Source organism: Molossus molossus, unplaced genomic scaffold (genome assembly GCF_014108415.1).
Source record: "Molossus molossus isolate mMolMol1 unplaced genomic scaffold, mMolMol1.p scaffold_m16_p_7, whole genome shotgun sequence".
NCBI lineage: Eukaryota > Metazoa > Chordata > Mammalia > Chiroptera > Molossidae > Molossus > Molossus molossus.
Genome location: NW_023425401.1, coordinates 101,969,146 through 101,994,544, shown reverse-complemented (window position 1 = coordinate 101,994,544; position 25,399 = coordinate 101,969,146). Strand labels below are relative to the sequence as shown.

Sequence of the window (25,399 nt, the reverse complement as noted above, 5' to 3'; positions counted from 1 at the left end):
AAAGACAGATGCATCCCTGAAGGGCCGCGGAGGGGAGGGGTCAGAGGCTCAGGGCACCAGGACACCTGGAAGTGCTTAGGACAAAGATGTGTGGGAGGAGACTGGCCACCTCTGCCTTCTCCCTTGACAGATTTCTGATTGACAGCCTGGACACTGGGGAAGCCCCTCCCACAGCTGCTGTAATGAGAGCCAACAGAAAATGAGGGACCCCATCCCTGTGAATGGCCCCAGCCCCTGCCCCCTGCTCTAGGCAGCTTTGTGGAGGAGACAGGCGCCACGTGGTCTGATTGGAGGGACTTTGGAGTTTCTCTTCTTACCCCACCCACGTGGTGCCTGGATTCTCCCCTTCAGAATCAGTCTTCAGACAGCAAACACCCTCGTGGGGGGACACCAGCTGTGCTGCAGCAGGTGCTGAGTGCAGGGCAGTGTTGCCCGGGTGCTGTCTTCTGCAGCAGCTGCCAGGTGCGGGCCGCTGAGCGGATGGATTTGGGTAGACAGGAAGGAGGCTGCGGCTGGAATGCGGATCATTTGGATGCCATCCTTGGGTCTAGAAAAGTGGTTCTCAACCTTCCTAATGCTGCGACCCTTTAATACAGTTCCTCATGTTTTGGTGACCCCCAACCATAAAATTATTTTTGTTGCCACTTCATAGCTGTAATTTTGCTACTGTTATGTCTTGGGTGACCCCTGTGGAAGGGTCGGTTGAGAACCGCTACTCTAGAGCCAGGCCACAGTGCAGTATTTACTGTGTGTGTGCACATGTGTGGGCAAAGTACCTTCGTTACATTTTAGACCCTTTACAGCTTTCAGACTTGCATGTTCATTTCTCATCACACAGGGCAACCTTCTGGGGAACAGGGAGGGACCCGAGCATCCTCTGCTGTTGGCCCTGGGGTCTCCTCCTTTATAAAACAAGGGCCTGGCCCGGCCGTTTTATGGCTCAGTGGTTGAGCATCATCCCATGCACCAAGAGGTTGCTGGTTCGATTCCTGGTCAGGGCACATGCCCAGGTTGTGGGCCTGATCCCCAGTGGGAGCATGCAGGAAGAGGCTAATCGATGTTCTCTCTCATCAATATTTCTCTCTCATCAATATTTCTCTCTCTTTCTCTCTCCCTCTCCCTTCCTCTCTAAAAATCAATAAAGAAAAAATAATTAAAACAAAAAGCAAGGGCTTGTCTGCACCCAGGCCCCTCTCAGCTCTGACTTGTGAGGGTGCTGATGTTTCTTTGTCCCCAAAGGCAGCCTGTGCTTTTTCTGTTACAGATGGCTCAAAGCGTTCCCTCTTATGCCCAGTCAATTATCTTTCTATCCAACACCAGTGCCAAGCAGACCTGAAGAAGTGGGAAAATAAATCGGCCAGAGGAGAAGAAAGCACAGCAAGAGTGTTTGATGGGCACAGCCAGGGCACACGCACAGCCCGCCAGCCCAGGAGTGTTGACGGGTACAGCCAGGGCACACTCACAGCCCGCCAGCCCAGGGGTCCTTGACGGGCACAGCCAGGGCACACGCACAGCCCGCCAGCCCAGGAGTGTTGACAGGCACAGCCAGGGCACACGCACAGCCCGCCAGCCCAGGGGTGCTTGACGGGCACAGCCAGGGCACACGCACAGCCCGCCAGCCCAGGGGTGCTTGACGGGCACAGCCAGGGCACACGCACAGCCCGCCAGCCCAGGGGTGCTTGACGGGCACAGCCAGGGCACACGCACAGCCCGCCAGCCCAGGAGTGTTGACGGGCACAGCCAGGGCACACGCACAGCCCGCCAGCCCAAGAGTGTTGACGGGTACAGCCAGGGCACATGCACAGCCCGCCAGCCCAGGAGTGTTGACAGGCACAGCCAGGGCACACGCACAGCCCGCCAGCCCAGGGGTGCTTGACGGGCACAGCCAGGGCACACGCACAGCCCGCCAGCCCAGGAGTGTTGACGGGCACAGCCAGGGCACACGCACAGCCCGCCAGCCCAGGGGTCCTTGACGGGCACAGCCAGGGCACACGCACAGCCCGCCAGCCCAGGGGTGCTTGACGGGCACAGCCAGGGCACACGCACAGCCCACCAGCCCAGGAGCGGGGACTGCTGGCATGCTGCCTCTGGGCCAGCTCTTCCGAGGGCCCACCCGTGCTCTCCCAGCCTCGCAGCTCAGCCAGATGAGCTCTGTTATTAGGGAACTGAAAAGCACAGAGGTTAAGTTACTTTGCTCAAGGAAGCAGTTAGTGGGAGACTTGGGGTGCAGACCCAGGCAGCCTGGCTCCAGGACAGAGGAGAAGGATCTGGGGTGGGGGTGAAGGGCTGTCTGCCTACAGAAATATGTGCATAAGGAAAGCCTTTTTATTTATTTTTCTTTATTGATTTTAGAGAGAGGGGAAGGGAGAGGAAGAGAGAGATAGAAACAGTGATGAGAGAGAACATCAATTGGCCGCCTCCTGCATGCCCCCCACTGGGGATTGGGCCCACAACCTGGGCATGTGTCCTGACTGGGAATGGAACCCAGCGACCTCTTGGTGCGTGGGTCGACGCTCAACCACTGAGCCACCCCGGCTGGACAAGGAAAGCCTTTTTAAAAACATGCCATTAGGCCCTGACTGGTGTGGCTCAGCTGACTGGAGCATCATCAGTTGGTTGTGGGTTCCACCCCTGGTCGGGGCACGCGCAGGAGGCAACCACATTGATTTTTCTCTCTTTCTGTTTCTCTCTTCCCCTTCCCCTTCTCCTCTCTCTTAAGTAAATTACAAACAAATAAATTTTGAAAAACAGGTCATTAGCCCTGGCCAGTTTGGCTCAGTGGTTAGAGCATCAGCCCATGGACCAGAGAGTCGCAGGTTTGATTCTGGTCAAGGGCACGTACCTCAGTTGCAGTTTGTCACTGGCCTTGGTCAGGGTTGTACGGGAGGCAACCAGTCAATGTGTACCTCTCACATTGATGATGCTTCTCTTTCTCTCCCTCCATCCTCCCACTCTATCTGAAAATAAATAGAAAAATGTCCTTGGGTGAGGATTTAAAAAAAAAACAGGTCATTGGGATTTCCTTAGTGCTTAGCTGTCAGGCTAGAATTTTATCCTGAAGATGCTAAGACATCTATGCTTTTTTTCCACAGGGCGCCCTCCCTTGCAGCCTTCCAGCTGGGGTTTCAGTGAGATAGGTAGGACTGGGTGGCCCCAAAGTCTCTCCCAGCTCTGAAATGCCCTGGCTGCGTGGGCCATGCTCTGTGCCTTCTGGGACTGTGCCCTTGGTGCCTGCCGTCCCAGCCCTCCTGGCCCAGAACCTGCTAAGCCCCCAGTCTGACGCAGGACTCATCCCCTCAGGCTCCCTGTGCTTCCGGAAGGTCCAGGGGATGGCATTTTGCCCAGCTGTGAAATGGGGACGTGGACTACACCGTTCCTGCAGGGCCCCTCAGCACACGTGCCCTGTGATTCGAGCAGCTCTGAAAGCAGACAGCCCCCTCCCCACCCTCTGCCCCCTCCTCACTCTTCTCCCAGCCGATCGATTCAGTAGACGTCATCTGTCGCTGCTGCCTGCCTTACATGATTCTAACCCGGGCACTTCAGAGCTGGAGAGATGCTGAGGGCACTGAGTGCACATGCAGTGCCCTCTTCACCTCACCTGGGTCAGGGGTCCCTCTCACGGTTCTCAGACACAAGTGGCCTCCCTGGGCCTCACCCTGGACTGTGCTCAGAAGTCGGGGCATGCTCTCCACCTCCTCATGCAGCTTTAACTGCATGCTTCTGGGGGCCTTGGCTCAGCCTTCCTTTTGGGGTCTCTCTGGCCCTCAGTTGTGCCCCCTCCCCAACAGGCCAGGTCAGCAGGTACAGGGGAGTCTGGCTAGCCTGAAAGACAGTGATGTAGCTACTGATCAGAGCCCAGAGATGCCACCAATGAGCATCGTGTATGTGAGGTTAGCGGGTGGAAAAGCCCGGACTGTCTTCTCTCCTCCGGCCTGCTCCACCTAAAGCTGCTCCTCCGAGAGGAATCAGCGCTTACCCAGCTGTCTGGCTTGCGGGAAATAGCGATAGGAAATTGAGGGTGCTTGGCCAGGCCATGTGCTTGGGAGGCAGGGGCTGGCTGCTGGTTGTCTGACCTGGAAAAACCTATAAAGAAAGTTCCGTGTAAGTTCGAGCTGGTGCTTTCATCCGGGTCAGCTCGGCACACGCGCCCATTTCCGGCCCTGTCCAGCCAGGAGTGGAAGCAGCACCTCGTTCTTCTGATTTCCGTCCGTAGCCCCGATGTTTTCAGTACCACAGAGCAGTGCATGAGAACAGGCATGACCCTCACTGAGTGGCCCTGTGACTTCCCAGAGTGGGCTCTAGGCTCCGGAGGCTGCAGTCACCGCAGCCAGCACCCTGCCCCACCGCACAGTGCATTTACTGTACCGTCATTGTCAGGGAGTCTGCCCCCTGCAAGAGGAAATCACAGAATTGTGGCAAATGCTGTATGAGTTATAAAAGGGTTTTAAGTGGAGCCAAAAATCTATCCAATCTAGAATAACATTTTTGTTCCGTTTCATCTTTAGGATGGACATTGAGTGTTTCTTAAGCTCTGTCAAGCCAAAGTCTGACAGATGGAGAAGAAAGAATGCTGTTGTGATGGCTTGTTCTGTTGTCATAACAACCCAAATAAATATTTCCCTATACCCCTTTCTTCATGTCCCTAATGATAAACATTTTGTTTTTTAGTTTATTAATTTCAGTTCCCAGTTTTGGCTAAATCTATAGACAAGGCTGAATAATAAAGTCATAGCTGCACATTAACAAATTTGTATAAAAGTTTTAGATGGGACAGAGGTTTTTGTTTTTTCAAATACAAACAAAAGTTAGAGGTAGAAAAAGTGAGCCAGCTGGGCTGCATGGGCTCAGGAAACAAGTTACAGAGGCAAATGAAGGGCCCTTGGAGCTTAGGGGAGAGCGCGCACACCCTGGGGAAAGAAGGCTGGGGAAAGGCAGGGGACATTAGAGAGAGAGAGAGAACCACAGGAAAGAGTTTTTAATATTCAAGAAACTTACTTTTTTGCCTGGCTGGTATGGCTCAGTGGATTGAGCATCATCCCATAGACTGAGAAGTCTCCATTTGATTCCCGATCAGGGCTTATGCCCAGGTTGTGGGCTTGATCCCTCTTAGGGAGCATGCAGGAGGCAGCCGATCGAGGTATCTCTCTCACATCAATGTTTCTATCTCTCTCTCTAAAAAATCAATAAAAACATATTTTTTAAATTTTTATTTATTTTTTATCTCTTTATAGTGAAGTAACACTAGAAGCTGAATGACAGACTGCTAGCTAATGATAAGTATTTGTCAAATCTTGACAGATTAACTAGAGTTTGAACCTTGGCTCAACCATATGGGTAACTACACGAATAAGTTTGTATGGAACTGTGCACCTTTGTCCTTCTGCGTGCTCCTTTTTCCATTTTTAATTAGTTTCTGTAGTCGTAAATGGTGCCCCACATCCTGTCTAGAATCGGTTGTGCCCAGCAATGTTTGCCATCCCAGAAAAAGGTTGGGTTTGTGAGTATGACCTCTCCAGGCAGGTAGTTTACCCACGGCCTGCGTGAGAGTGAGCAGCTGCCATCTTGGTGGTCTGACATCCAAATACCAGCCACTCCAGAGGTCCTGAGTAGCTGACAGAGTCTTGGGCAGGTGTGGGCAGAAGTAGGTTGTCAGTACGCAAAAGAGAGTTGATAAAGATATTGTAATAATCATAACCTGCGTGTCTTTTTCCATACGAACAACTGTAAACCTACTTTTACCTACCCCTGTATATTTAATTCAGTAAAATCCTGTGAAAAATGCAGTTTTACTAACACAGTAGCATCAGTCTGATTAAATATTAAGGATTAGCCACCTGTTTTTGCCTGAGCACACATATTGGAATGTGATTGAGAGGACAGCATAGCCACAAGCTTTGCCCCAAGCCCATCCCTAGCAGAATCTTGGGCTGGACTCTTACTCCAGTTTTCTCTGCGCCGGGTCCCTCCGGGCTGTGCTGGCTTCGTGTTGTGGTCTTCTGGGGGTTTTACTGCGGCAGCTCAAAACCTCTCCAACACTTTCGTCTGTCAGTTTCTCAGAGCGAGATTTCGCCGTGGCTCTTTGGTCCCGTCCTTGCTGATGAGCCCTAGAAGTGCCTTCTGATGACAAGCCTCAGTTCTGTTCCCTGCTTCTGGCTTTCTCTCTCACCGATCCGTAATTTATAGACGTTAAGGCTGGAAGGACATCAGAAATCAAGTCCACTTTTCTTATTTTACCAAAGAGGAATCTGGAGAAGTTAAGGATTTTACCTGAGGTCACACAATTTTCTTGAGTCCCAGCCTGTGCTCTTTGTAAACTCGGTGACGTTACTTTAGGGTCTGAAAGCACAATAATGGAAATATGGCAGCCACTGCATGGTGACACCCACCTCCCGCTAAGTCACAGCAGGCCAGACCAGAGTCTGCCTGTCACTCCTGTGCCTGGTTGTGATGACTGTAGGAGAGATGCTTTGCTTGGAATAGTAAAGGATACTGATAGCACATCCTTCAAATTCCTGGGGTGTCTGTGTAAGTCAGGAAACTCCTCGTTTACTTTTCTGGTGGCACCTTAGGGGAAGGTGTATGCTCCATGCTTGCTGACTCCTAGGTGAGTGGAAAGGCTGTGAGCATGGTAACCCCACATGGGGCACAGGGACTGGCCGCACCAGAACCCAAGCGCCCTCTGCAGGAGAACGATGGAACTCACCAGTGCATGCTGATGTCTGTGGACTCCTGCTTCAACCCTCAGGAACCACCACCAAACAGCAAAGCATTCTGGGACCCGATCCTTCTCACCTGTGCCCAGCTTTTAACCCTGGGTCCCAGCCAAACTCCCACTGAGGCATCTCCTCCCTCCCCCACTTCTGCACAGAATTGATCACAGCTTCATCGCTTGTGTTTCTGTCCTCCACCCCCACTGTATTGTGAGCCAGTTGCCCGGGCTCTCTTCCTGGGCCTTCCCGCAGCAATACTACCTCTCCTCCAACCAGCAGATCCCCAGGGAGGCTGTGCAGCAGACACACTTGGAGAGTCATCCTGAGCATCCCCAAAACCAGACTACTCTTTGCACCTTCACAGGCTTCTCTCCTTCAGCCCCGCCCCGTGGAAGGCTTCTCTCCTTCACAGGTCAGGGAAAACAGTTTCACTAGCATTTGCATCAGGGATAGAAAAACACTTTAGCTGCACTTAAAATAGTCCCTCTTTTCTCCTCTGCCACTTATTTTTGGGAAAAGGCTTCCGCTAACTGATTATTTGCAGAATTTGACCTTTTCTTCTAATGTTTCAAGAGGCACTTTTTTAGAGAAGGGTGGTGTAGGCTCGAGGGTAAGAGGAGCAAGCCACTGCCCAATCGGCCCGCCTGTCGTGTCACTCCTGATGCCCTGTGCCCACGTGCGCCAGCCAGCGAGGTGTTAACGACGGCCAGGTGTGGGGACGCTTGGCTCCAACTGCAACAGAGTCAGACTTAAAAAAACAAATGAAAACCACTTGTTAGGAAAATCGTCCACAGTGGCAACCCCGACGTGTCTGGCCAGCAGGTTCCCCAGGTCTGCTGTCATCTTTTGTCCCATCACAAGTGGATACTGCAGTCCTTTGGCTCCTGCACTCCAGTCACCTGCATGAATTTGAGCTCTCCACCCTTTTATTTATTCCCCACCCTGTGTCACTGGCATTGCTTATCATTTTCAAAAAGCTGGTTCCTTGCCCGCCCTGTGTGGCTCACCTGGCTGGGCGTCATCCGTGCACCAGAAGGTTGCTGGTTGGATTCCTGGTCAGGACAGGTGCCTGGGTTGTGGGCTCGATTGCTGGCCAATTGATGTTTTTCTTCCATCACTGTTTTTATCTCTCTCTTCCCCTCCCTCTCTCTGAAATCAATAAAAGCATATTTAAAAAATAAAAATGGTTCCATCATTATCCAGTTGACTCATACTCACTGCAGCTGAACCAGGGTCTCCCCCGCTCTGGGGCCCCCTGGGGCAGCAGGGCAGCGCAGGGCTCCAGCCAGGAGACACCTCGCTGTGGCAGCAGAGGAGGGAGCAGCCGATTATACTTCTACTTGCTCCTGAGGAGGAGGCCACAGGACAGCGGAAGGGCAGGAGGCCTTTCCTTCGAGTTGGGAAGAAGTTAGACAGATTTATTTCCCTACTGCAGTGATGGAGAAAAACTCAGAGGCTCTGGCTCCGTTCTCTCTGCATCTCTTTCGTCCGCTCCAGTCTGCGGGGCCCTTCCCGCCTGCTCTGCACCCAATCCAGAGGTGACTCGCTCCTCTTTTAGCCTCAGGTTCTTTAGCTATAACATTCAAAAGAACATGAACTCTATCTCCAAGATTGCTCCCGGGTGAAAAACTCTGTGATTCTGTACCTTCCTTGGAATCAGAAGTGTTCAGACCGCAGCCCTGACGTGTGAAAGAACTCTTAAACACACGCTCTGCGTCTTTATTCTCTTTTAGTGGACTGACGGGAGTGAGCGTGTCAAAGACGGGCGACGTGGCCCACGGGTGCCAGCGTCTGCTGCCGAGACTGTCACCCGATCCACTTCTTTCTCCAAGGAATATTTAGGGACGTGTAACACATGTGCCCTAAAAAGACATGGTTTTATACAAAGTGCTTCTTCACTCAGGGAATTCTCTCTTTAGGTCTGGTAAGGGACTCTGTCTAGTCCCATGGAAAGGAAAGCCAACACCCCAGTAAAACATGTAAATACTGAAGTTCCAGCTCCACCATCGCTCTCTGCCTCTCTCCACCCCCAGTTCACTGGCCCAGACCATCGGATCCCAACCCTTTCACTGCGGTCTAAACGAGAGACATTTACCTTCACAGCCAGTACCTGCAACACACACGGGCACGGACTGTCATCTGCAACTGAAAAAAATACAGCAAACTCTGTTTTGGTTTTTAATCCTTACCTGAGGATATATATTTTTTTCTATTTATCTTCAGATAAAGTGGGAGGGAGGGAGAGAAAGGGACAGAGAGAAACATCGATGTGAGAGGGACACATTGACTGGTTGTCTCCGGCACGACCCTGACCAGGGCTGGGGAGGAACCACAACCAAGGTACAGCAGGAATCGAACCCGCAACTCATTGTCTGCAGGCCGACACTATGGCTGAGCCAAACCGGCCAGGACCAGCAAACTCTTATTTTTATTCGATTCTTTGTTGTTGTTGTTTTGAATGCTAGTTATAATCCACTAAATTCTTTCAGGGATCTCCAAAATGGCCTGCACACTCTCGTCTGGAAAAGCCTGCTCCAGACACAACTATCCTGTTTAGATTTTAACCTCCTAGTTTTCTTTTCTTTTTTTCTTTATTAACATTAGAGAGAGGGAGAGATAGAAGCATTGATGAGAGAGAACTTCGATTTGCCACCTCCTGCATGCTCCCCACTGGGGATCCGGCCCACAACCTGGGCATGTACCCTGACCAGGAATCTAACTGGAGACCTCCTGGTGCATGGGCGATGCTCAACCACTGAGCCACACCGGCCCGGCTAACCTCCTAGTTTTCTAAGTTGGGACCTTATAGCTGCAGTACATGAGCAGACAAACACAGACTAGTCCTAAAATAAGAAAACTTGAGAGCAAAGTAAGTGCTATACATGCAGTGATCTATAGAGCAAGGAAATGAAACACAAATGCTAAGCAACTCACTAAACGTATTAACGTTCTTGACTCTGGGAAGAAGGTGATGCCTTCGGGGGGTGGGGGGAGTTTTTCTGCTTTGAGAGCAGATCTTCGAAAGACCAGAGTCACCTCACCCCAACCTGGTGGCTGAATTGTTACTGTTCTCTCCTTGGCCTGAGTCCTGATTCAGCTGTTCTGACTCAGCCCTGCGGCTGGGCTCCTGGCTGCTCCTCTTCTGGGGGCTCACCAAGGTCTCTGGTGTCTTCCTCCTTCGTCCCTGGGTCTTAACCCCACTGTAATAAGGAAGGTATTATAGTGATTAGAATGAAACGTTGTTGTAGCATCTTTCTCATTTTGGGGGTGATTATTCGAAAGAAAAGACAACTAAATACCGTGGAAACATGTGGATGCTATGCTGCTAAGCAGTATTTCCTGACTCCAGTGACCACTGTGAGAATGACTGTTTGCAAAGTCAGGGGTCAGGAAAGCCGGAGCTCATTGTGGTGCATGAACAGATTCAACATTGCCCTTATTAGGGCCCCCAAATGTGGGTGGGGTGAGAAAGAGGGCTAATGTATATTTTAGGATGTATCAAGGGGGTGCTAGATTCAGCAGAATTCATTTGGAGCTTAGTGAAAAATTTTTTATTGTGAAATATACATAACATGCCCAGCTGGTGTGGCTCAGTGGATTGAGCGTTGTCCCATGGACTGAAAGATCCTGGTTCGATTCCCGTCAGGGCACATGCCCAGGTTGCAGGCTCAATCCCCAGTAGGGGCATGCAGGAGGTGGCCAATCAAGGTTTCTCACATTGATGTTTCTATCTCTCTCCCCTGCCTCTCTCTCTCTCTCTCTCTAAAAAAAAAAAAAAATGAATAGAACTATTAAAAATACATAGATAGTCCAGCCAGTGTGGCTCAGTGGTTGAGCACTGACCCATGCACCAAGAAGTCACGGATTTGATTACCGCTCAGGGCACATGCCCAGGTTGTGGGCCAAATCCCCGGTGTGGGCGTGCACGAGGCGGCCAATCGATGTTCTCTCTCATCAATGTTTCTATCTCTCCATCTGCCTTCCTCTCTCTAAAATCCATCAAGAAAAAAATATAGCCCAGCCGGTGTGGCTCAGTGGTTGAGCCTTGACCCATACACCAAGAGGTCGCCGGTTTGATTCCTGGTCAGGACACATGCCCAGGTTGTGGGTCCGATCCCCAGTGGGGGGGCATGCAGGAGGTGGCCAATCAATGTTCTCACTCCTTGATGTTTCTGTCTCTCTCTCCCTCTCCTTTCCCCTCTCTCTAAAATCAATAAAGAAAAAAAATATTTTTTTTTGCCCTGGCCGGTTTGGCTCAGCGATTAGAGCATTGGTCTGCGGTCCAGAGAGACCTGGGTTCGGTTCCCGCTAAGGGCATATACCTTGGTTGCAGTTTGTCCCTGGCCCTGGTTGGGTCGTGCGGGTGGCAGCCACTCGATGTGTCCCTTTCACATCGATGTTTCTTTCTCTCTCTCTCTCTCTTCCTCCCACTCTATCTGAACAAAAAATGGAAAAAAAAAATGTCCTCGGGTGAGGATTAAAAGAAAAAAAATGCTTTTAAGAAAAACAATATATATATACACATAACATAAAATTTACTATTTTAATCACTTTTAAGTTTACAATTCACTGGCATTAAATACATTCACAATGTTGGCCCATTTCTAGAGCCTTTTTCTCATCTCGAAATGAAACTTCTGGACCTGTTACCTTCCCATTCTCCCCTCCTCTGCCCCCAATAACTGCTGTTCTGCCCCCTGTGTCTGTGGATTTGCCTGTGGTAAGTCCCTCAATGTGAATGGAATCATATAGTATTTGTCTTTTTCTGTCTGGCTTACTTCACTTGCTAGCCAGTATCTTTTAACCACCTCTGTCCTCCCTAAGTAAGCCAGCACTCGGTGGTTTTTTTTTAGTGGCTCAGAAAAGTTTTGTAACGAGATTATAGCTGCCTGACATCATGGGGACCCAGTAAAGGAGCATTCGTGTGTCCAGAACTCAGCGTCCCCACACCTCTCCCTGCGCAGTGCACAGCTGAAAGCCAGGGCAAGCCTGGAGGGGCTCGTGCCCTGAGGAGGGCGCAGCGCACTCACGGAGACCCCACCGGGACCTCACCTTTGTTTTATTCTGACATCACACATGCTTCTCGTAAGCTTCTGGAGACAGCCTATCAGAGAGAGAGCAGAGAGGAGCTGCCGGATGCCGGCTCACCAGCAGTAGGAACGGTCGCAAGGAAGAGAAAGTTGGCGCTCACTCACCTCGGATGGGCACCAGGCATCTGGGTCTTGCTGCTTTCGGTGGGCCAGTCGATCATCCCCCATTCGCTGGGTAACCTGAACGCGAAGCCGTGAAGCCAGGGAGCGGTTCATACAGCGTGTGCTTGCCACCAACACAGCAACGTGGTCGTCCTTCTTTAAGAAAGACCCCCCTGGCCCTGGCCAGTTGACTCAGCGGTCCGGAGAGACCCGGGTTCGGTTTCCGCTAAGGGCATGTACTTCGGTTGCAGTTTGTCCCCGGCCCTGGTTGGTCGTGCGGGTGGCAGCCACTCGATGTGTCCCTTTCACGTCGATGTTTCTCTCTCTCTCCCTCCCACTCTGTACAAAAAATGGAAAAATATCCTCGGGTGAGGATAAAAAAAAAGAAAGAAAGAAAGACTCCCCTGGCCCTGGCCAGTTTGGCTCAACGGTTAGAGCATCAGCCTGCGGTCCAGAGAGACCCAGGTTCAGTTCCTGTTCAGGGCGCGTATCTCAGTTGCAGTTTGTCCCCGGGTTGTGCGGGTGTGTCCCTTTCACGTCGATGTTTCTCTCTCTCTCTCTTCCTCTCTCTCCCTCCCACTCTAAATGGAAAACTGTCCTCAGGTGAGGATAAAAAATAAATTAAAAAAAAACATTAAAAAAAAAAAAAAAGACTCCCCTATAATTGAAAAAGAAAAAGAAACAATTAAAAAAATATGTATAGCCCTGGCCGGTTTGGCTCAACGGTTAGAGCGTTGGCCTGCAGTCTGGAGAGACCTGGGTTCGGTTCCTGCTAAGGGCACGTACCTCGGTTGCAGTTTGTCCGGGCACTCATTGGGTCGTGTGGGTGGTGACCACTCGATGTGTCCCTTTGGCATTGATGTTTTCTCTCTCTCTCTCTCTCTCGTTCTCTCTCCCTCCCACTCTATCTGAACAAAATATCAAAAAATGTCCTCGGGTGAGGATTTAAAATATATATATGTAAAATATATATGTAAAATATACATATGCATATAACAAGTATTTTTAAAAGAAAGAGAAAACCTCAGTATTTTCCTATGTTGGTATTTCTTGAAGTTTTGAGTTCTGGCCAATGGGTTTCATGTTTACAAAACAGTCATTTGGAGCTGACCGCTGCCAGGTGAATACCCACAGTCACCTTCTCCCCGGACTGCAGCGAGGTGTTCAGGCTCGGCCGAGAGCGTGTGTTCAGTATAAAGTGTCTTCAGTGGGAGCATGAGCACCATGAGAAGAGGGCTTCAGCTGTCTGGGTTTGCTCTTGACGCAGCGAGTGGGGAAGGGGCGTGGCAGCGAATGATCTCGTCCACATGGGACCAGAATGGGGCTCACGTTGAAGGCACACTTGGAAAAACTAGCCAGAGCGTTACATTTTCCCCTCTGCTGTGTCTCAGAGCCTCACGGGCTGCGTGTGCCCAGGACAACTGTGTCAGGGCTCTGTGACATGGCACACTGAACACATGCATGCCACTTCGCTCACCAGCGTGCCTCAGGATGGGATGGTCGCACACTGTTCTGTCTGGGCCCTCCCTGATTCGGCCCCTCCTCCCTCTCTCCTGGCTGCAGCAAGCTGTCCAAGTGCTGCCACGCCATGGTGGCCATCACCTACCCCTTCACCTGGCAGCACACCTACATCCCCGTGCTGCCTCCGGCCATGATCGACATTGTGTGCTCACCAACCCCCTTCCTCATCGGGCTGCTCACCAGCTCACTGCCGCTGCTCAGGGAGCTGCCCCTGGAAGAGGTGAGCTCCGGGGATGTCCCTGTCCCCTCCCCTGGGGGCAGAGGGCATGGGGAGGTGCTGGCTAAGGCTGTGTGACAGGCAGTGCCAGGGGAGCAGGGTACCCCATGATTTTGGCTAGGAGATAGCCGCACCCCCCCCCCAAGTCTGCAAATAGGTCCTTTTTTATATCAGTAAAAAGACAACCACCAAAATATTTTTAGTGACCAAGTTCTGGGTTTGCAGGTTTGCACCCAGGTGGGGAAAGTCCTACTTGGCAGCTCTTTGGTTTTTCCGTCCTAGCCCTTCCTCTGAATAGTCTCTGTGCCCATGGACTGAGAACTCCCAGCAGTCAGAGAGAGGACCACAGGGGTCTGATTGGTGCCCCTCACCCCTGAAACCCTGGGGGAACACCTGTCCTAAAGTTCAGCCTCGGTCCCCAGATGTAGCTCCTCCAGGTGCCCAGGTTTTTCCTAAAACCTCATTACTAGTGACCAGCAGGGTCAGGTCTTCAGGCGTGGGTTTGTGAGCTGCAGGAACTTTGGGTGCCCTGTGATCCCTAATGTGGCTCAGTTCCGTCCCAGAAGGGTTTTTCAGAGGGAAGGAGAAAGCACCCTCAGCTCCTGGGCAGGGTCCTGGGAGGTATTAGGGCCCCCGTTTCAGCTCTTTGTGGAGACGGGGGTCCCTCCAGTCCCCCTCTTCCTTCCTCGTAGCCAGTGGCCTGTGCGGAGGCCGGTGAAGGTCTCGCTCTCGAGGTCCTGCAAGCAAAGGGCTGGCACTTGACTTGCATCACCCTCGTTCTGGTCCTGGGCCTCAGCCCCCCTGGGGACGGAGAAAGAAGGTGCTGTGTCCAGACCCTTGACTAGTGAAGCCAGCACCTGCGGCTGGATCGCTCTCCTCTGGGTTTCTCCCCTCCTCTCCCGCTAAGAAATGACAAGGCCAAGGGAGTGTCCCGGAGGAAGGAGAAAGAACCCCTGGGGACAGAGAGACAGAGCCAAGTGGAAGAGGAACAGGGGGGCCCCTGGCCTCTCTCGCCCACCCCAGTAAGCCATGCACTGAGAAAGCAGTCTGGGAGGCTTTGCCTTAGCCAGTCGGCAGGCGGGGAGCCCAGCCCGTGGCACACATATGTTCCAGCCTGCGGTTTCCGTGTTGAAAGCATGCGATTCAAGAAAGCCCTTGCTCCCACCTCCCCTCTTTATCACTCGTGGCCACAGTGGCAACGTCAGGAAACCACACTCCATCCCTACCCCCACTGCCTTTCTGGGTGCCAAGAAGGCAGAAGGCTAAGAGCCCATCACTATATCCCAGAAGCCCCGGGACCAGTAATTGTCCATCGTCCTGTGTTGCAGGTCCTTGTGGTCGACCTCGTCAACAGTCGGTTCCTCAGACAGGTGAGTGGAAGGCCAGCTCCAGCCGGCTGCTCGCTCTTTACCTCTCTGGTGTGGGGGCTCAGCTTCAGCTCCTTGGTGGGCCTGGGGTGCAAACCAGGCTGGGGGTGCTGGGCGATCGCTGGCCAGGGCTGGACTGAGAAGGCAGAAGGCAGGGGCCAAAGAGGGTGGGTTTGGCACAAGGATTGATTCCCCATGTGTTCTGTCACTAAGTGGTTTTCTAGCCTGGTCTGCGTATCTCAGGGGACTGAGCAACGTCCCGTGGACTGAGAGGTCCCGCTTCGGTTCCCAGTCAGAGCACATGCCCGGGTTTCAGGCTCGATCTCCGGTGGGGGGCGTGCAGGAGGCGGCCAGTCGATGTTTCTCTCTCACATCAGTGTTTCTCTCTCTCTTTTCCTCTCTAAAAAATCAATAAAAATAAAAGACAAAATGGTTTTCTAACAATTAGGATTTTGTATAGGTTTAACTATGGACTTGTCTTTTTCTACATGCTTTTAAAGAATATTTGAGCCCTGGACGGTTTGGCTCAGTGGTTAGAGTCCAGAGAGACCCGGGTTTGGTTCCCGCTAAGGGCACGTACCTCGGTTGCAGTTTGTCCCCGGCCCTGGTTGGTCGTGCGGGTGGCAGCCACTTGATGTGTCCCTTTCACGTTGATGTTTCTCCCTCTCTCTCTCTCTCTCTCTCTCTTCCTCTCTCTCCCTCCCACTCTATCTGAACAAAAAATGGAAAAATGTCCTCGGGTGAGGATAAAAAATAAAAAAATAAAAAATAAAGAAAGAATATTTGAAAACAAATTTTATGATGTAATATTAAGTGGAAAAAAAACAGGATTCAAAATTATGCACATTTTTTGCTAACCTTGTTTTTCTAAAAGAGGAGAGAATGTGTATATATATATATATATATATATATATACCTCCAAAAAAGTAGGAAAGGAAAACTCACCAAAACATTAATGCTGATTGTGGGAGACTGAAAGGGAGACAGATTATGAGTGATTTTTAATTGTTGTTAAACTTTCATGTTTTGTTTTGTTTTTTACCCCCAGTGGGAACCGAACCCCAGGACTCTCTGGTCCACAGGCTTACGCTCCAACCGCTGAGCCAAACCGGCCAGGGCTCATGTATTTTCTATGATGATTATACACTACTTTCATTATTAGAGAAAGCAGTACACCATTATTTTTTCATTATCATTTTCCAGAGAGGTCTAACTCTTATCAGGTCTTGCAAAGAACCTGAACAGAAAGGTTTTAGGGCATCCTGTAGGGTTGCTTTTCTTTTCTTTTCTTTTCTTTTTTCTTTATTGATTTGAGAGAGGGAGGAAGGGAGAGAGGGAGAGAGAGATAGAAACATCCATGCAAGAGAACATCGATTGGCCGCCTCCTGCATGCCCCACACTGGGGATTTTGCTCACATCCTGGGCATGTGTCCTGACCGGGAATCGAACTGGCGACCTCTTAGTGTATGGGACGATACTCAACCACTGAGCCACACCAGCCGGGCTCTCTTGGGTTTCTTTTATTTTTTTTTATTTTTTTTTATTTTATTTATTTTTTCGGGGGGTATGTGCCCCTAGTGGGAACTGAACCCGGGACTCTCTGGTCCACAGGCTGACGCTCCAACCACTGAACCAAACTGGCCAGGGCTTGGGTTGCTTTTAAACGTGGAGTTGCCACACAGCTGGAAAGTTCTGTGCCATTAAAGCCATTTTTTAGCATTGCTTCCACTCCCTTCCCCGAGGCTCTGCTTAGAGGCCTAGATCATAAAGCCAACTTTGTTTTTTTGGTACGTGCCCCTAGCGGGAACTGAACCCGGGACTCTCTGGTCCGCAGGCCGATACTGGCCAAACTGGCCAGGGCTTGGGCATTTTAACAACATTGATTCTTCTGACCCATGAGCACAGGGCATCTTCTAAATTGCTTGTGTCTTCAGTTTCTTTCACCAGTGTCTTGCATATTCCATTCAGTCTTCCCAATGAGGTAGATATTGAGTAGGAGCCCATCCTGCAAATGGGGAAACCGAGGCTCACACAGCTTGTAAACAGTGGAGTCAAGATTCAAACCTCGGATCCCTGACCCAACGCCATGTTTCTTCCTGTAGACAGAACCGCGGGCCTGCCCTGTGCTCCCCGGTGTGTCCTGCTGCCCGGGGCGCGAGGCCATCTCCATGAGCACGGGGCAGTGGCCTACCTGTTCTTTGTCCTTGCAGATGGACGATGAGGATTCCATTCTGCCCCGGAAGCTTCAGGTAGCCCTGGAACACGTTCTGGAACAGAGGAATGACCTGGCCAGTGACCAGGACGAAGGGCCCCCCGACTATAGGCACAGTAAGTGCTCAGCCGCCTCCAAACTGCATCTCCCTCTTCCTGCATTGGTCAGGGAGCAAATGGACAACGGCCATTCGTTCCACTTGGCACAGGTGACGTAGGAAAATGGGCAGAGAGGCGAGCAAGGGGAGAAGCTGGGCGCGCAGCCTCCCATCTGGATCTCATTTCAACAATGAGCGGTGGGGAGAACTCTCCCACCACCCCCAATTTGGCCCTAAAATATCTGTTTAAAAGAGGGAAAGAAATGATTTAGTAACTTTGGGCAACCTTTCTATGGATCATCACGATTTTTCACTGAGAGCTAGAAGTTGCTTGTATTGCTAATTGGCTCGTCTCAGAGGCTCTGACCCTCAACCGCCTGGCCATCCCCTCTTTGCTCAGGCCCGGAGTCCAGCCCCTTGAACCAGGTGGTGTCTGAGGCCTTCGTCCGCTTCTTCGTGGAAATCGTGGGCCATTACTCCTTGTTCCTGACGGCGGGCGAGCGCGAGGAGCGGCCCCTGCAGCGAGAGGCCTTTCGCAAGGCCGTCTCCTCCAAGAGCCTCCGCAGCTTCCTGGAGGTGTTCATGGAGACCCAGATGTTTCGGGGCTTCATCCAGGAGCGAGAGCTGCGTCGGCAGGATGCCAAAGGTCAGGGCCTCTTCCATGCTGGGGGCTGCTGAGTAGGGAGGGTGGTCACGGCCGCACAGGTGGAAGCAGCTTGTGGCCCTTCTGGAGAACGTTCCTCTCCACACCTCTGAGCCGCTGCCCTGACGCCCGTCTCCTCGGGCACCTCCCCCTCCCACCTCTCCCAGACGCACGCCAGGCCTGCTGGCAGGTTGTCCTCGGGCGCCATGCTTTCCAGCCCAAGGAGACCCCCTTTCCTTCCTCTCTCCTGCCCTCTGTCCTTCTCCTCGGGCCTCCTCTCGCCCCTTCTGCCCTCCTTCCCTCCCCTCCACCGTGGAGCAGGCAGGAGCCGGCGGGAGAGGCCGGCACACCTTCTGCTTCGCAGGAGCGCCTGCTGCGGCCCCTGGGCTGGGAGCATGTGGGTCTCCATTCCCTCCCCACCCCACTCTCTCTCTTCCTGGAGTTCTTTTTTCTCCTACCTTCTCCTTGTCCCTGTCATCTGGGTCAGGGATGGAGGAGGACGAGGTGTAAGAAAAGAGGGTGACGACATTCTGTCTCTCCTACATCATCGTAAGGACTTTCAGGAATCTCAAAACTAGAGATGTGGTAGAGGCTGTCGCAGGTGGGAGTTAGACCTGAGTAGGGGCGAGATGCTCGCCACCGAGGACTGGCTGGGCAGTGACCAGGCAGAGTCCCGGAGGAGCGCCCGCCCCAGGCCTCGCTGTGCTCTGGTGCTGTGGTCGCAGAGTGAGCGCAGGAGCCACACCATGCCCAGAGCTCCTTGCAGAGTAAAGCGGAGGCAGTTGTGATGAGTGAGATCTGAGAGACCAGAGCAGAGTGATCAGAGTGTGAGTCACAGCATCGGGTGAAGGGCCCTTCCAAACAGAAGGCCGCCTGGGTACACACGAAACCGGTGTGCGCTCACTGTGTCAGAGGTCCAGACGTAACAGCTTCAGCGCACCATGCAGGGAGCCCTCTGCAGAGAGGATCCGAGAGAAGAGAAGACAGCACCTGGGGCTCAGACGGGCAGTGGGAGCTGAAGGCACCTGAGAGGTGCCCGCCAGCCTCCCGCGCTCACAGATGGCAAGCAGATCCCCAGAAAGCTGCACCACGCGGCGAGGTCCCTCTCTCAGGGGGACTCCAGGAGTTGCTGAGAGCCAGGACCGGCTGGTCCGTCTTTGAAACCGCGTGCCTGGCGCAGTGTCGACACTTGGAAGGTGTTTGTGGAGTAAAAATAGGATTTCATGCAGGAGCTGGTTTTACAGCTTTCCAAAGACAGTTATCGCAGAGCTGGGCAATTATAAGGGTCATAAAAACTCTTATAAACCTTATGATCCAGGGTATGTTTATAGGAGCAGCTCATCTCAGAAGCGAGGTTCCTCTTCTGTGGCAGAAAGGAAGTGGGTATGGTCGGAAGTGCCGAGAGAGGGAACTGTAATGGGTGGGATTTCTCTCGTCAACAGGTCTGTTCGAGGTCCGAGCCCAAGAGTACCTGGAAACACTCCCCAGTGGAGAACACAGTGGTGTCAACAAGTTCCTGAAGGGACTGGGTAAGGCCCAGGGCTGTCCCCATCAGCAGCCTCTGGCCCAGGCGCTCCTGGCCAGTTGCTCCACGGGAGCCGGCCCCTAGGAACGCAGTGCTCTCTGGCTGTGCTGCGCAGGCGAAATGGGCATTTCGACCCCCTGTTCTAACCTGACCCAAAGTACAAACGGACGCAGATGCCCTGCCCAGCTCTCCTGGCCCTGGGCTGGGTTGGCCCCTCTTTCACTGTCGCCTGGGCACTCCCCAGTCTTCCGGGACCTGAGCTCAGGAAGCGGGGGCATGGCAGCAGGTGTGGGGTCTGGCAGTGCAGAGCTGGCCCAGCCACCTAGTGTCCCCGCAGAGTGGACATGTAAGAATGACGAGGACTACGGCTTAATCAGTAACAAGGTCCTTGCTGGGAAAGGGAGGATGGATCAAAAGAAATCAAAAAGAGGACGATGCCCAGCCGGTGGGGCTCAGTGGATTGAGCATTGTCCCATGGACTGAGAGGTCCCGGTTCGATTCCTGGTCCGGGCACAGCCCCGATGCGGGGCATGCAGGAGGCAGCCAATCCATGTTTCCATCTCTCTCTCCCTCTCCCCCTCCCACTCTGTCTGAAGATAAATGCAAAAAAAAAGAAAGAAAGGAGGGTGCAGGTCAATGAGGAGGAGCTGTGCAGGGAGGACCCCGCGAAGACCTGAGGAGGGGCCTGCTTGTCCCTGTCCCTGTCCCTGTCACAGGGCGGACAGATAGCCACTTGGGCCGGGACTTCCCACCGACTCCATTCAGAGGTTCCTGACTCACCATTTCAGAAGCAGTATCTGTAGCCCTGACAGTCTTCCTCTCAGATTCCCCAGTCTGAGGAAGACCCCTTTCCTTGGGGAGGTGCAGGAGGTCGCAGAGGGCGGTGCAGAGAGGGCCCCGGGGGGAAGGCCCCGGGGGGGCTGGCGGGGGGCCCTGCTATCCACACTGCAGCTGGATGAAAAGTGCAGCATTTAACTCAGCCTCCTTTATCTCCTGCTGAAAGGTTTGCATTTTCTTTTTTTAGGCAATAAAATGAAGTTTCTCCACAAGAAATAACCCTCAGACTCGAAGAAGTGACTCTCAGAACAACCCATGTTCAAACACCGTCCTGGTGGCCTTTCTGAAACATCGGGTCCTCAGTTGTCCCAGGGGTGCTGGTCAAGACCAGGGTGGACTTCGGCCACCACTGGCTTGTCCCCAGGCCCCAGGCCCCAGAGCTGCCCGGAAGGTGCCACTTCTTTAGAACAGCTCCAGGAAGCGGGCCGAGACCAGGCATGTCGCCGACATTCAGATGGATTGTTTTGGTTGCTGGTTTGGGGATTTTTAATTTTTTTTAAATCTTAGATATTAAAAAAAAGAAAAATGTTTGGATTTTCTTTTTATTATGCCAGGGCTAGGAAAACTGTCCTGCCCTGTGTCATCTTTCCTGGCTCATCCTGCCTGACAGCGCTCCTCGGGGCCGAGTGGGGACAGGTGCAGGTGTTAGGGAGGGGCTGTGCTGACCCCTGCAGACTGGGGCCACCGGCCAGGGCAGAGCCCTCTGTGGAGTCAGATCTGGGCTCCAGGGATTCGGGCTTCCTGGGATGAGCTGCGCTTCCAAAGTGGCCAGTGACGCCACCTGGTGGCCGAGGCCAGCGACGCGCCACCAACTCACCCAGAACCTGACTTCTGAGCTGCCTCTCTTCTGTTAGAGCCCCTACCGGAGCTGTCTGTGACTTTTGAGGTACACACAAAAAGAGGAAATCGTAAGATCTGTTAGTAAAATGTCCTTAGGGTCCTAAAGTTAATGATCATAACGTGTCATGGAGCCCACCTAAAGCCACGGTTCTGACCCCATTCCCATGTATGCTATATGAAATATTCCCATCTCGTAGGGCCCAGATCAGCACAAAGTGAAACAGTGCTTGGGAGAACAGAGTGACTTCTGTTACTGGTGTAAATGAGAGAGCATCACAATTTGGGGACAGCCCTGGGCGGTTTGGCTCAGCGGTTGGAACATCAGCCTGTGGACCAGAGAGTCCCGGGTTCGGTTCCCGCGAGGGACATGTACCAAAAAAAAAAAAAAATTGGGGGACAGCTTCCTTATGCCCTGGGCCTTCAAGGCAGCTTGCCCTCCTGCAGGGAACCCAGGAGAGGCAGGAAGACAGACGCAGTGGGGGTGGGACAGGCACATTCGAAAGCAGGCCTCAGGGCCCCGCACATCCCACCCACCACCCGCCCCACCCTCTGGATGGCCGAGCAACCACCACAAAAACACGCAGAGAGCCCTGGCCGGTTTGGCTCAGCGGTTGGAGCATCATCCTGCGGACCAGAGTCCCGGGTTCGGTTCCCGCTAAGGGCACATACCAAAAAAAAACCACACAGAGATGTGTTGTGATGGGGGCCGTGGCCAGGGCCTGTGCTGCTGGGCGGAGGGCCCGGGCCCCTGGGAGGTGGGAGCAAGGGGCCTTCTGAAGAAAAACTGAACAAGATAAAAAATGAGGAGTTTGACTTCTCATTCCACATCAGGGGTTCTTACCTGGAATCATGGACCATCTCTCTCCAAATTGTATCCAGAATTCGATGTGCCCATTTATTTGTCAGGGGAGAGGGTGCATAGTTTACAGCGGATTCGCACAGGGGTCCAGGAGTTCCCAAACTGGTAGGAACCGGGCTGTGCTTAACAATTAGCCTGGGTAGGTGTGTGGTCCAGGGTTTGGGGGGGGACTGAATGAGGATCTGAGTGTGGGGGCTCAGGAATTTGTACCTAACAAACTCTTCAGATTAGTTAACTTTATTAATACCAATATTCTGCCCAGAGATGATCACTTTTAATATTTTGGAATATACTTTCTTTTCTAACTTATTTTATATTTTATTGTTTACTTAACACCTCCAAGTGAATAAATATACATTTTATCAATATTTCTAATGGTTGTATAATACTCTGTTTTATAGATACACTAAAAGTTATCCTACCAATCCTCTACTTGTATGCATGCAGGACATTTTCAGGGTTTTTTCCCACTTTATTGATTTTTTTTAGAGAGAGAGGGACAGAGAGATAGAAACATCGATGAGAGATAACATCAATTGGCCACCTCCTGCATAGAACATCAATTGGCCGCCTCCTGCATGCTCCCCACTGGGGATGGGGCCCACAACCTGGGCATGTGCCCTGACCAGGAATCAAACTGTGACCTCCTGGTACATGGGTCGATGCTCAACCACTGAGCAGCACCGGCCGGGCCAGTTTTTAATAGCTTAAAGATCCCTGGCCGGTTTGGCTCAGCGATAGAGTGTCAGCCCTCAGACCAATGAATCGAGGGTTCGATTCCAGCCAAAGGCACATACCTCAGGTCTGGCCGGTGTGGCTCAGTGGTTGAGTGTAGACCCATGCACCAAAAGGTCACCAGTTTAATTCCTGGTCAGGACACATGCCCAGGTTGTGGGCCCGATTCCCAGTGCAGGGCAGGCAGGAGGCAGCTGATCGATGCTCTCTCTCATCAATGTTTCTATGTCTCTCTCCCTCTTCCTTCCTCTCTCTCTAAAATCAATAAAGGGGGAAAATTTTTTTAAAAAGAAAAAAAAATAGCTTAAAGAGCATGGGAGGAAACATCTTTGGACAAGCACATTTGCTTTATTTTCATTTGAATGCTTGCTTGAAGTAGAGTATACATATAGAAAATGCTCAGGTCATGAGTATGTTCATGGTCAGAGAGGCTGAAAAAATTCACGAATGACCACATTCCTGTAACCAGAACCCAGGTCAGGAAGCAAAACCTCATCGGACCCCTGAGGCCCCTCCTGCCGCCTTCCCGAAATCCCTCCCATCCACTCTGCGGATGTTTAAACCAACTAACAAATTGTCTACATTTGCAAAGTGGTCAAGTAGCTGGGGAGGGTCAGAGGCGAGAGAAAACAGGAGAGCTGTGATCCGCCTGCAGCCTAGGGCGGGTTCCGGAGGGGATGCTCATTGGGTGCAGACACAGCAGGCTATCAGGCCTGGCTGCGCTAGACCAGGTCACCCCTCCTCAGCCTTTGAGTCTCGCCTCTTGGCAATGTCAACGTAAGAAACATTCAAACCTGTGAAGAATTTTGGGAGTTTATTTGAGCCAAACTCGACAGATGCTCCCGAGAATGGCAGTTTTGCACCTTAGTTTGTACATTACAATCAAAGAAGATGTGAGTTACATGAAATCCACTGGTGATGGATTAGGGAGTCGGGAGAAAGCAAGGGGAGGGGTCCTCTGGGGTTGGATAAAAAGTAAAATGAAACACATCCTTCTTTTACCTAGGTGGGTACAGGATAGCTAACAGTCAACAATCGGCATGATAATAATAACAATGGAGATTTGTGGTCTCCACCCTGGTGCATAGGTCGTGCCCTGAGGGGTCTGGAAAAAAGGAAGTTACCCCACATTCCAAAGGTATGTTATCTTAGACGCGAAAAAAGAAAAGGCAATAGGTTCAATTAAGGTGCAAACTGAACTTTGTCGGGAAAGATGCCGGCCTAGGACATGACTTCCTGCCACCAACTGCTTTTAGTTATAAAGTTTACATTTCAGCCCTGGCTGGTTTGGCTCAGCGGTAGCGTGTCGGTCCATGAACCGAAGAGTCTCAGGTTCAACTCCAGTCAAGGGCACGTACCTAGGTGTTGGTTCATCCCCGGCCCCGGTCGGGGTCCTTTGGGAAGCAGCCAGTCGATGTGTCTCTCTCACATTCATGTTTCTCTTTCTCCCTTTCTCTCCCTCTCGCTCTATCTAAAGATAAATGCACAAGTGTCCTCGGGTGAGGATTAAAGAAATTAATAAAAATTAAAAGATTACATTTCAGACCACCCTTTGTGGTTACTTGAGGTCTCTGAGTTTGCAAGCCTGTCATGTAGGCCTCCCCTGAGCTTGTCAGGTTAGCAGGTGGCCCCTTTCGTCCACAGCAACCCTCTGTCCAAGCACCCAAACCTCCAGTTCCAATCAAAGCCTACATTTTCCATGAAGAGTGTGTGTTTACAAGCGATTGTTATTGTGTTTCAGTGAAGGTCATGAAAACTCGTTGGAGCAGGACTGCCGGCTGGGATTTCCTGCTATGGAATACCGGAGACTCCTGGGACCGAGGACGGAAGGGGTGGGTGAGAACAGGTAGAGCTGGAAAGTCTTGGTCGGGGGCCACAGGTAGGGCTGGAATGTCTTGGTCGGGGGCCACAGGTAGGGCTGGAAAGTCTTGGTCGGGGGCCACAGGTAGGGCTGGAATGTCTTGGTCGGGGGCCACAGGTAGGGCTGGAAAGTCTTGGTCGGGGGCCGCAGGTAGGGCTGGAATGTCTTGGTCGGGGGCCGCAGGTAGGGCTGGAATGTCTTGGTCGGGGCCACAGGTAGGGCTGGAAAGTCTTGGTCGGGGGCCACAGGTAGGGCTGGAATGTCTTGGTTGGTGCCACAGGTAGGGCTGGAATGTCTTGGTGGGGGGCCACAGGTAGCAATCGGGGCGGCAGCCGTCACTGCTGGGAAGAGGAAGAATGAATTCTTAGGAGCTATCACAGAAACCTCTTACTACTCATAAGAATTTATTGAGCACTTCTTTTTTTTTTTAAATCCTCACCTGAGGACTTTTTTGCATTTATCTTCAGATAGAGTGGCGGGGGGAGAACATCGGTGTGAGAGAGACACACCAAGTGGTTGCCACCCACACGACCCCAACTAGGGCCAGACACAAACTGCAACCTGTCAGAACCAGGCGGTGCTGAGTAACCAGAACAGTGCAGGTTTATTGCGGGAAAGACCTGCCGGGCTACCTCTAAGGAGAAAATAGCAACCGGCTCGGCCAGAGTAAGGATTTTTAATTTTAGGGCTGGGGTGGGTGGTCATTCGGCCGAGGAGTTGTGGTCGTCCTTGATTAGTCGGGGCTGGGGTCTCTCGAGTTCTTGATTGGTTGGGGCTGGGGTC

General features: G+C 52.0%; 1 protein-coding gene across 1 annotated transcript in view; it reads left to right on the top strand.

Moving 5' to 3' along the window:
* Positions 1-20,965, top strand: part of DENND2A (DENN domain containing 2A) — a 111,971-nt gene extending 91,006 nt beyond the window's left edge. The window contains exons 15-20 of the mRNA XM_036247319.1: positions 13,466-13,643; positions 14,969-15,010; positions 17,218-17,335; positions 17,717-17,962; positions 19,402-19,488; positions 20,509-20,965. Coding sequence (XP_036103212.1) covers positions 13,466-13,643; positions 14,969-15,010; positions 17,218-17,335; positions 17,717-17,962; positions 19,402-19,488; positions 20,509-20,540 — 703 coding nt within the window. The 3' untranslated portion in view covers positions 20,541-20,965. The remainder of the gene's footprint in view (positions 1-13,465; positions 13,644-14,968; positions 15,011-17,217; positions 17,336-17,716; positions 17,963-19,401; positions 19,489-20,508) is intronic.
* Positions 20,966-25,399: the final 4,434 nt, after the last annotated feature.